This window comes from Microtus ochrogaster, chromosome 2, assembly GCF_000317375.1.
Source record: "Microtus ochrogaster isolate Prairie Vole_2 chromosome 2, MicOch1.0, whole genome shotgun sequence".
Lineage (NCBI taxonomy): Eukaryota > Metazoa > Chordata > Mammalia > Rodentia > Cricetidae > Microtus > Microtus ochrogaster.
The window spans coordinates 4,886,461-4,898,354 of NC_022010.1; the positions used below are offsets into that span (position 1 = coordinate 4,886,461).

The 11,894-nt window shown below is 41.5% G+C and overlaps 1 protein-coding gene across 1 annotated transcript in view; it reads left to right on the forward strand.

Moving 5' to 3' along the window:
* The first annotated feature begins 6 nt into the window (after positions 1-6).
* Positions 7-11,894, forward strand: part of Sppl3 (signal peptide peptidase like 3) — a 93,678-nt gene continuing 81,790 nt past the window's right edge. Inside the window, exon 1 of the mRNA XM_005344290.1 lies at positions 7-80. Coding sequence (XP_005344347.1) covers positions 58-80 — 23 coding nt within the window. The 5' untranslated portion in view covers positions 7-57. The remainder of the gene's footprint in view (positions 81-11,894) is intronic.

The window sequence follows — 11,894 nt, forward strand, 5'->3', positions numbered from 1 at the left end:
GGCCGCGCCCTCTGCCGCCGGCCGAGCGAGCCGCGGAGCCCCGAGAGAGGCAGCACCATGGCGGAGCAGACCTATTCGTGGTGAGTGCGGGCTTGGGGGGGCCGGGCCGCAGGTGCGTGCGGGGTCGGGGTGCGGGCGGCTGGCGTCCTCGGGGCCCGGGGGAGGGGCGGGCATCAGAGCGGCACGGCGGAACCGACTGGCGCGGGTGTTGGCTGGCCGGAGGGACTGGAGAGGGTGGGCAGAGGCGGGCCCGGGTAAAGATGTACCCCACTCTGGCGAGAACAGGTGGTAAGAGGCACAACTTGCTAGTGGTGGTAGGGGGAGCGGCCGCCTCCACGGTGGGCAGAGGCCCTGCGCGGAGAGAGCCTTGCACCGCGGAGGGGAGTCTGTTGGGATGACCACATTCTGGAAAGGAAGTCGTTGGTAGCAGTGGGGCATGGGCAGTCTTTGTAAGGGTTGGTACTCTGCTGGAGGGATTCGAAGTGTGCTCCTGTTCTAGGTCGATTACCGCGATGGAGGGTATGCACGTCAAGTCCCTTTCTGTGGGACTTTTCAGCACGTCCAGGGACTGAAACACAGGCTTGGAGTTTACTGGGGTGACAAATGTGGCCTGATGAGGGAGTGCCAAGTTTTTGGGGGAATGAGGGGTGAGAAGTGCAGAGGTGTGGAGTGTTTGCAGTAAGGGAGGCTGATTGTATTCGGGACGAGTGGAGACAGTGTAGCTGAGAGCAAGCAGTGGCTTGGGGGTGAGAAAAGAGTTGGATGGGAGGTGTGGGGCGGGAAGCCTGGCTGCAGTCTGGAGAGGCTGGAGGAGGTTTGGAGCACTTGTGGTCTCTAACAGAGCTGTAGACTTTCCCTGGAGCAGAGTTGAAGGTTCACTTCGTTTGGTCATTGGAAAAGTGAGTCCTTCCTCACTTTTCAAGTATAGAAAGTACAAGAATTGCCTTTCTTACAGCCTGTGCGGATTAAGTGGGCACTTAACAAAGCACAGAACAAACCGTCAAGTGTCAAAATTATAATGATCGTCGTAGGGAGACCATGAAAGAAACGGGTTATATATGAAAACAAGGAATGGCTTTAGTAAATCAGGAACTCACCGTGATTGAAGATAATTTAATAATGCAAACTTCAGCGATGTGTATACAGCCTCAGAAAGAAGGTAGCCGAGAGACAGAGAGGAGATAACTAAAAGCAAAGTTAGGTTTTGGTTGATTACAGTTGTGTTTTAAAAGGACAGACTAATTGATAGTTTGGGGCCGCAGCGAGGGGCAGATGGTGTGGGACACATGGCTACACTTTGCTCTCCTGAGGAGAGGATGGATTAGGGAGTGAAGGTGATCGGGATAGCGATGCTGCCGATGAAGGGTCCTGCACCACGAACCCTTATGGCTGCCTTCTTGTGGCGTTTAGTTTGTTTTTGTTTTTTGACTATTTTGTGAAAAGGCCGTGGGTTTGTTGAAAAATAACATGATGGTCAGGAAATAGGGAAGCTGCAGTGCATGGTGGCACACACCTAACCCTACCTATAAACACAGAAAGTTGAAGTGTCTTCCTTTGCCGCTCATAGGCCCTACTGGTTAAGGAGAGACTACTTCTTGAAGGCTGAGCCTTTATCTACAAGACATAGTCTCTTGACATATTCGCTTAGGTCTCAGTTCTGTTGATTTGCCTTGCCATCAGGATGCTCAGCCTCCCCTTTCTAGCATGTTTTCAGGTGCAGACAGTTCACAGCATCTTGAGAGAGCATGGGGAAGTTAGGCTTCTAACCGTTTTTGTGATTCTTCCCAACCAGGGGACAAAAAACTAAACATATAGTGTTTAGCATGCAGGAGTTCACTTCCCTCTTGTCTCTAAGGTGGGGAGATCGTCCCTATTTTCAGAGAAACAAACATGCTGAGGAGGCTGAGTGAAGCGTCCTGAGTGTGAGGCCTATGAGTTCTCTTGCCACTTTACACATCTCACAGAAATACCGATGTGTTGGCGAGATTCTGCACCTACATGTAAGCTGAATTTTGGGGTTTTCTGTCTTTTGCAGTATCTTTTGTCATTCTTGGATTATACAGATACATAAAAAATGATTTTTTTGAAAACAAAATTGCGTTTGACTATTTGTATTCTGCATTTAGGGAAAAATCTACTATGATCTGTGCATTTGTCTGAGAAAGTACAGAAGGAATGTACTACTTAAAAATAGGCTTATAAGATGTGACATGTAAGTTACATATAAAACAAGATTGGTAAATGCTGTGATCTTACGTGTTTGTTATTTTATTCGGTTGATTTGTGCATGTTTAAATTTTTTGTAATAAAATTTAAAAATTAAACTCTGCCTATAAGGCGATATGGTTTTGCTTTCTTGTCCGTGCTTGTTTCCTAGAAAATTGTGTCACTCAAGGGGGCTGACTCAAGTTCCATTTGCTGTAAAGGGTTTTCTGCTCACTCCTGATGATGGTCTTTTTATTTTTAATACTTGTGATCCTGCCTGCAGTCACCCCTTCTATTTCTTGTGTAAAAACTGAGCCTGCTCACTGAACTTTCAGAGAGAGGACCATATCACACTAACCTTTGTCCTCTGGTGCCCCATGCACCTCTAGCACATAGCTTCTGCCCAATGGTAAATAACGTGTGATTCATGTGACGGCAGCTCTTCAGTTTATCTCATGTTGGGTAGGAAAGGGACTACTGGAGGACTCCTGTCTACTAGCTTTCCTGATGTCCCATCGTGTTTAGAGTATGGAGCATCATACTTTGTCTTTCTGAGACAAGCTCTCATTGTAGTATCCAGATTGACCTGGAGAACATTATGATTTCAGGTTGACCTTGAACTCACTGTCTTCCTGTCTGCTGGATGCTAGGGTGGCAAGCCTGCAACACTACTCTCTCTTAAAGTGTGAAATAAAAGCCATTAGCAGAAGAAGTTAAAATAGTTGATAGGGACATCCGGATTTTCTTCACGTAGCTAAGACTGACTTTGAACCCCTGATCTTACCCATTCCTCTTTAGTGAGTACAGGCACATGCGTTTCCTTTTGTTCACCAAGTGCTGGGATTAGACCGAGTTTTACTCATTCGTGCTAGGCAAGTAGTTACCAACTGAGCTACATCCCAATTTCACAAGGATCCGCATCATGAATTAACTGCAAGGTCCCGTTTCTATCCTTTCTCCTCACACTGAGGAAGTAAAAGAATGCATGCAAAAACACAAATTGAAGGTTAAAGGGAAACACTTGCCCAGTGTATACTTAAGAGTAGTTGTTTCAGTGTAAGTACTGTGAGAAACCCCAACTGGGCTCTTGAAATCAATGCAACCCTTGTGTGGGATTGCACTCGAACCTGCTAATAGTTGGTTGTGCTTGGCTTTCTGTTTCTGTAGGGAGAAGGCCATTTTCCTGAAACATTCTAGTGAGTCTCATTACCAAAGAACTAGCATGGTGATTTATTTTGTATTTTTTTGTGTGCTTATGTTTTGAGGATTATAAAGGGAAAAAAAAATTATGACCCAAAAGAGTGTAAGGTAGGGCTGATGAGATGGCTGACTGCTTCATAAGTCTGTCCACCTGAGCTTGTTACTGAAGCAGCATATATATGGAAGAAGAGACCTGGTTCCACAAAATTGTCCTGTGCTACATTTGAATGCTGGTACTGAGATGCACATACTCATACATGTGCACACATTCCACATACAAACAAACCATAAAAGGCCTCAGAGTCAAGACTGTTTGACAGTGATATTAACATTCTAGTAACTCAGGCAGAGAGAGCTGTGAGCTGGAGGCCAGCCTGGTCTACACAGCCAGTTAGTTCCAGGACAGCCAGGGGCCACAGAGAAAGACCCGAAGAAAAGAGAATGAAAAAGAAGAGCAAACAAGCTGTAAACATAAAAGTTTAGGAGCTTAGGGAGGTGGCAGAGGAGGTTGTGAGTATGTGAGAGAGAGATGAAAGGCTTTTGCTAGGCAGTTGTGTTTAGAAGTAAAATAAGGCTTTAATAAAAAAAAAAACTGGTTAGTGACTAAAAAAAAAAACACTGAGTCTGTCTTCTGTGCTCCCACTGTCATTTTGCAGTGTCTTTTGTCATTGAGTTCCTGGATTGTACTCCTCTTTGGATGACAGTTTTTCTGAGTGGCCTTCTCATTATCTAAGATTATGGAGTCCTAGACTAGTGATTTTTGGCCAGAGTTGGGATAAAATTCCAGTTCCTTGGTACAGTTCTCTCTGAGAGATGACAGACGATAAACAAAACACCTTACAGAAGGGTAAGTTTCTATGCTCTGTTGAGTTCTTGCCCTGTAGTAGGTAGGTGGTAGAATTTCCTGATCAGATGAATGAGAATGTTTCTGTCTGTCCTATCTACAATCAGACAGATTGTAGAGCAGCATGCCATTAAGTCAGGTGGTCTGTGGCCGTGGTCATGTGCAGAGAAGGAAAAAGAAACAGATCTCCAGAGCCACTGGAGGTCAGTTCTGATTTCAGTTATTGTATGTGTTCTGAGCATCACTTTTTAGCAGCTGTACCTTTTTCAGAACATAGTGTAAAACATGGAGGGCTGTAGACTGAGTTATTCAAACGTTTTTTGCCTATAGCTTAAAGTGCTATAATATGAAAAAAAATAAACTAGTTTTAAAGCCCAGACAATTGATAATAATCATAAGATATCTAAATTAAAATGTATCTACATTACAGAATGTATTGTTATAAATTGTTTTAGGATATACGTTCAAAATAGGATCCCATATTCATGATTTAAAGAGATTCAAACATTACCCTCTTGGATGAATATCCCACACTTTACATTCAGCTTGTAAAGAGAAGTGTGTTATGTGTATAATGTTAAACTTTCCTATGTGGAGCAGTTAAAGGAAAATATCTTCAAAAGTTCTTTTGTGAACTAATGATCAAAAGGTTGAGCGCTGGAAATGTAAAACACTTATAACCACCAAAAAAAAAAAAAAAAGTAGAATGACTTGTAAATTGCTTACAACTCTGAGTAGTCAAGTCCCGACCTTTCGCAGCAGAAGAGAAATCATAAGGTTACATTTATTTTCATGCAATAATTATTTGGGTCCTTTCAGGGCAAGTGGGCTTTCCCTGTAGTTCTCTGTAATGCACAGGGAAGTAAGTTTTCCACTCTTCTAATAGCCAGGGCAAGGCTTTACCAGTTTCTTATCTGTTTCCTTACCCACAGTCTGAAGGCACACCCACTTCCCTCCATCACTCTTGCCCTAAATAGGACATGCCTGATAGAACCTTGTCCATTGTTTCTTCAGCCTGTCCACACAGGCATTCTGAGTTTTGTGCCCAGCTTTGTTTTGTTGTAGTCTTGTCTTAATTTGTCCTCCATGCCATCTAACTTTACCTTCAAAACTTGATTAAATCTTCAGGCCTTGTTTATGTTTTTTTAAAGAAAATATTTTACTGCCATCCATAGCTCTTTTTTGATATCTAAACATCCACACATTTAAACCCATTTCTCAGAAATGTTCATAAAAAATCTTAGAAGTCTTAGAAGTAAGAATTGTAAAGAACAAATTTTCTTATCTTTGACTTGGTTAGTGCAAACATTTTTAGCAATGCTGTCTGGTACCACAAGCCCAGTTAGCCAGCAGTGAGCCAAAGGCTAGAGAGAGATAAGATCATTAACTGAGTGAGGGCAAAAATAGAAGACACTCAGAACACTTGGGAAACTTAACTGTGAGAAACAGGAGGGAGAAGAATCGGAAGCCTGTGTGAGGTAGAGGGATTAGGAAAGGGAGTTTTAGGGGCAGGACAGTAAAAAACTGGATTCCGAGGGGTGAAAAACAGACCATTGACTTCGCAGAGGAAGTCCTTAGTGGAAGTGTGCTGGTGAGATCAGAGCAGTGCGGTGAGGCAGCAGGCAGGCTGGACAGTGAAGGTGTAAAGGCCTCTTGAGAGAACCAAGAAAGGAGAGAGGAGCACCAGCGGGGCCATAAAGGGTTGGTTTTCACTCTGAGTAAGAGAGAGAGTTGTGTGTTTGAAGACAGGAGGAAGAAATAGATTTTGGAAAGAGAAAAGGCATTGTTTTGTTTTCCTTGTAGTTTAAGCTTAGAGTTTATTTTTCTTTAAATTATTGTAGCTATTATCTAAGAGTTGTATAGAAACTTAATGGGGAATGTTTAGTGTGTTCATCTAGCCTCTGTCACTTGGTCTTCATTATGTTGCCCCTAGGTTTGGCTGTATTATCTTTAGTGATACTGTTTTCAATTGCTTGAATATAAAATTCAACCTCTTTACATCTGACTTTTGAATAAATATGGTCTTACAATCCTATTTCCCTTTAAAATGTTACTTGTGCTAAATTAAATAACTGTGTTTGTCTAGTTTCAGCGACTTTCTATAGCCCTGGCCATCCTGGAACCTACTTTGTAGACCAGGCTGGCCCTGACCACTGCCTCCTCAGTGCTCCACCACCACTCAGCTGGGTTGTTTTTTGTTTGTTTTCTGATTCTAAATATCTTCTTTTAAAAGTCGTTTTCTTTTTTTTTTAACACTTTTTTATTTTTATTGATTATGTTTATAGTGTTCTGTCTGCATATATGCCTACTCGCCAGAAAGGGGCACTAGATCTCATTACAAATGGTTGTGAGCCACCATGTGGTTGTTGGGAATTGAACTCAGGACCTCAGGAAGAGCAGTCAGTGCTCTTAACCTCTGAGCCATCTCTCCAGCCCCTAAAAGTTGTTTTCTAAAGCCAGGAATGGTGGTGCATGCTTTTAATTCCAGAACTCAGAGGCAAATGGGTCTGTGTGAGGCCAGCCTGCTAGATCTAGATAGTGAGTTCTTTTTCCTTTCTTTTTTAATTTTTATTTTGTTATTTATTTTATTTCAAATTTTATTTTTCATGAATGTTTGCCTGTGTGAGTTTCATATCCTCTGAAACTGGAGTTACAGATAGTTGTGAGCAACCATGTAGGTGCTGGGAATTGAATCTAGGTCCTCTGGAAGAGCAGCCAGTGCTCTTAACTGCTGAGCCGTCTCTCCAGCCCTAGATAGTGAGTTCTAAGACAGCCAGAGCTACATAGTGAGACCTGTTCTCAAAAAAGTAAATAAATTTGTTTTCTATATTTTATTATTTTGTGGGACATAGGTGTCTCTCTCTCTCTCTCTCTCTCTCTCTCTCTCTCTCTCTGTGTGTGTGTGTGTGTGTGTGTGTGTACACAGCAATGTACACATGTGTATGTGTGGAAGTTGGTGGTACTTTGTAGACTGGGTTCATTCTCCACCATGTGGATTCCAAGGACTGAATCCAGGTCACTTTACCTGCTGAGCCACCTTAAAGACTCTGAAGTTTTCTCTTTTAACTTATACTTCTTTCCTGTCTAATCATTAGTATCCAGAAAGGGTAAATTAAAACAGTGCTGTGATATGGCATGTGTGTACTTAACCCTTACTAACTTAGCAGGGCCACGGTCTTTCTTAGGTCATGGTTGTGTCCTGTTGCTTTCTCGGTCTTTTATACAGTCGCTTTAAAGTTTTCCTTCTCTCTGTCCTCATTCCCCCAAAGAGAGAATGCTCTTTTCCTACACTTGCCTCTTGTAAGAATTGTGGGGATTTGTTTCTTTGTTTGTTTGTTTGTTTTTCAACAGGATTTTACGCTGTTGCTCAGGCTAACCTAGATCTTGCCCATTAGCCCAGGCTGGCCCCAGACTCTGGGTATTCTTATTGCCTCAGCCTTTCACATGGTGGGATTACAAGAATGAGCCACACTAAACTAGTCTCTCCAGGAATGGGATCCTCCTGCCTCAGCTTTTCCTTATGCTGAGACTATAGGTCTGTCTGTACCACCACACCTTACTCTTTTCTTTCTTTCTTTCTTTTTTTTTTTTTTTTTTTTTTTTTTTTTTTTTTTTTGGTTTTTCGAGACAGGGTTTCCCTGTGGCTTTGGAGCCTGTCCTGGAACTAGCTCTTGTAGACCAGGCTGGTCTCGAACTCACAGAGATCCACCTGCCTCTGCCTCCCGAGTGCTGGGATTAAAGGCGTGCGCCACCACCGCCCGGCTTTTCTTTCTTTTTTTAAATATTTATTATGTATACAGTATTCGGCCAGCATGGTGCCAGAAAAGGGCACCAGATCTCATTACAGATGGTTGTGAGCCACCATGTGGTTGCTGGGAATTGAACTCAGGACCTCTGGAAAAGCAGCCAGTGCTCTTAACCACTGAGCCATCTCTCCAGCCCCTCTTTTATTTATAATATATTTTTTATTGAGCTCTACATTTTTCTCTGCTCCCCTCCCTGCCTTCCCCACCCCCCTTCAATCCTCCCAGAAGGTCCCCATGCTCCCAGTTTACTCAGGAGATCTTGTCTTTTTATACTTTCTACTTCCCATATAGATTAGATCCATGTAAGTCTCTTTTAGTGTCCGCATTGTTGTCTAAGTTCTCTGGGATTGTGGTTTGTAGGCTGGCTTTCTTTGCTTTATGTTTAAAAACCACTTATGAGTGAGTACATGTGATAATTGTCTTTCTGTGTCTGGGTTACCTCACTCAAAATAATGTTTTCTAGTTCCATCCATTTTCCTGCAGAATTCAAGCTGTCATTTTTTTCTGCTGTGTAGTACTCCATTGTGTAAATGTACCACATTTTTCTTATCCATTCTTCGGTTGAGGGGCATTTAGGTTGTTTCCATGTTCTGGCTATGACAAGCAAAGCTGCTGTGAACATAGTTGAGCACATGTCCTTGTGGCATGATTGAGCATCCTTTGGATATATACCCAAAAGTGGTATTATTATTATTGGGTCTTGAGGAAGGTTGTTTTCTAATTTTCTGAGAAATCACCACACTGACATCCAAAGGGGTTGTACCAGCTTGCATTCCTACCAACAATGCAGAAGTGTTCCCTTTTCCCCACAACCTCTCCAGCATAAGTTGTCATCATTTGATCTTGGCCATACTTACAGGTGTAAGATGGAATCTCAGAGTTGTTTTGATTTGCATTTCTCTGATGACTAAGGATATTGAACATTTCCTTAAGTGTCTTTCAGCCATTTTAGATTCCTCTGTTGAGAGTTCTCTGTTTAGGTCTGTATTCATGTGATCTTTTGGTGTTCAATTTCTTGAGTTCTTTATATAGTTTGAAGATCAGACCTCTGTCTGATGTGGGGTTAGTGAAGATCTTTTCCCATTCTGTAGGCTGTCGTTTTGTCTTGTTGACTTTGTCCCTTGCTTTACAGAAGCTTTTCAGTTTCTGGAGGTCACATTTTATTAATTGTTTCTCTCAGTGTCTGTGCTCCTGGGGTTATATTTAGGAAGTGGTTCCCTGTGCCAATGCGTTCAAGTGTACTTCCCACTTTCTCTTCTCTAAGGTTCAGTGTGGCTGGCTTTATGTTGAGGTCTTTGATCCACTTGGACTTGAGTTTCATGTATGGTGATAGATATTTTTATTCTTCTACATGTTGATATCCAGCTATGCCAGAACCATTTGTTAAATATGCTTTCTTTTTTCCATTTGATATTTTTTGCTTCCTTGTCAAAAATCAGGTGTTCTAAGATGTGTGGGTTGATATCCGGGTCTTCTATTCGGTTCCTGTCTGTTCTTATGCCAATATCAGGCTGTTTTCAGTACTGTAGCTCTGTAGTAGAGCTTGAAGTCAGGGATTGTGATACCTAGGATTGTTTTGGCTATCCTGGATTTTTTGCTTTTCCAAATGAAGTTGAGTAACGTTCTTTCGAGGTCTGTGAAGAATTTTGCTGGGCACCCACCTTACTCTTATATTCTCTTTTTTGTATTAAATCTAAGGACACAAAATTAAATTCTAAGTGAGTGATAAAGAATGAGATAATAAACTTGGCTCATCAGATTCATCTTAGGCATGTAGTTTTGGAGGTGGGAAAAAAGAGACAGGATGTCGCTCCTTTTCCCTAAAGTCTACTCTAGGGTAATCACAAAGGTAAATTGCATGTGTCTGCAATTTTACCTGTCCATGTGACAAATACTTAGCTGTAGTTTATTTCAGAATATACGACATGTGAAAATTATGCTACAGGAGGAAATAAGACTCATTCAGAGCCGTTTATGGAAACCAACTCTGGGCCAGCAGTGCTTCTCTCTCACAGGTTTTAAGCACAGCTTCTGTCTTGGACCTGACAGAGCTGTTGTGGTTGTTTATTTCAGTTATACCACAGATAACAAACTGGTTTAAGAATTGAAAGATTGTTGAGGATGTATTATTTATATATTATATCCAAATTTAATTATTAAATTTATTTATATTAAATAATTAAAATGAATCTTATTTTAAAAGTAGTGTCAAGAGATGGTCAGCAAATGAATGAATAGTAACCAGTTTGTATTGAGTCAATTGTGAGCTCTGTAGAGACTCAGTCTCTCGGTTGGGAGACTGTGGGGTGAGTAGTTTGGTTTTAGAGGCAACCTTGAAGTCTAAACTGACCTTAAATGTGCTTGGTAGCAGGATGACCTTGAACTCATGATTCTTTGTGTGCTTCCTGAGGGTAGGGATTAAAGGTGGGCCGTTGCTTTTGGTATTTCATAGGACTCTCTGTTCTTGGTTAGTTTCTTGGTTTTGAGGCAATCTTGTATTGCCGCTCACAGTGGCTGACCTGGAATTAATTCACTGTGCCTCCCAGTGTATCCTTGAACTCATTGAAGTTTTCTGTCTCAACCTCCCAAGTGATGGGATTACAGGTATGAGCCTATATGCTCACCTCTTGGTTTTTATAGAATTTTTTTTGGTATTTTGTTCATTTATTTTTCCAACTTTCCAAGTTCAATAAAGTATCTATCTTTATATTCAGATTATTTCTGGATGGTTGGCTCTTGCTTGTTGTCTGATTTGGTAGTCTTTGCCCCTACTTTGTGGTCTTACCAATATCAACCATTTTATGCCACTGCACAATCTTCATTACCTTTTAATTGAAGAAAATAATGAACTTACATTTAGTGAAATTATTTAATACAATTGTATTTGACTTTTTCCTCTTTTGAAAATTTCTGTCCTCTTTTTCCCTTAACATGAGTTGTTTTTTTTTTTTAGAATTATATTTAATTATGTGTGTGTGTTTGAAAGTGTATGCTTATGAGTGCAGGTGCCTACAGAGGCCAGAGAAGGGAGTCGGATCCCCTGGAACTGGAGCTACAGGTGGTGGGAAATCTTTTGACCTGGGTGCTGGGAACTTAACTTAGATCTTCTGGAAGAGCAACACTTGAATTTAACTTCTAAGTGTCTCTCTAGCCTGGAGTTAGTTATTATGTCTTCATATTTGTTACATATTCTCTCTTTTATTTTCTCTCTCTTTTCATTTTTTGCTTATTTTTGGAGACAAGGTTTCTCTTTGTAGCCCTGGCTGTCCTGAAACTCACTCTGTAGACCAGGCTAGCCTTGAACTCATGCAGATCTGTCAGCCTTTGCCTTTCAGCTTTTTTTTTTTTTTTTAATTAATGTTCTTGTTTAGGTTACTTTAGTGATTTAAGAATCACCAGTAAGCTGGGTGTGATGTCACGCGTCTTTAGTTCCAGCACTTGGGAGGCAGAGAAACCCTGTTTTGGGGAGGGTGGGAGTAGTCATCAATAACTAGGAACTAAAATAGCATTACACCAGCTTGGTCTCTATGTTGAGCAGAAAATGGGGCACAGTAGAAAGGTGTGCCCCCACTCCAGGCTGCCTGTGATTCTGAGGGAGCTCAACACCGGCACTGGAATTATCTTAAGGCAGTTTTTGGATGGGGCTTTTGTATTTAAGGTGGTGTGTTATTGTTTAGGCCTAAGCTCCTCCTGCCTTGGTTCCCTGATTTGGGGGATTACAGGTGTATACTGAATTGAGCTCTGGTTTGCTCACTTACTAGTTATGCTCATTTGTTTGTTTGTTTGTTTTTTGATTTTTCTTTTTTTCTTTTTTTTTTTTTCTTTTTTTTTTTTTTTTT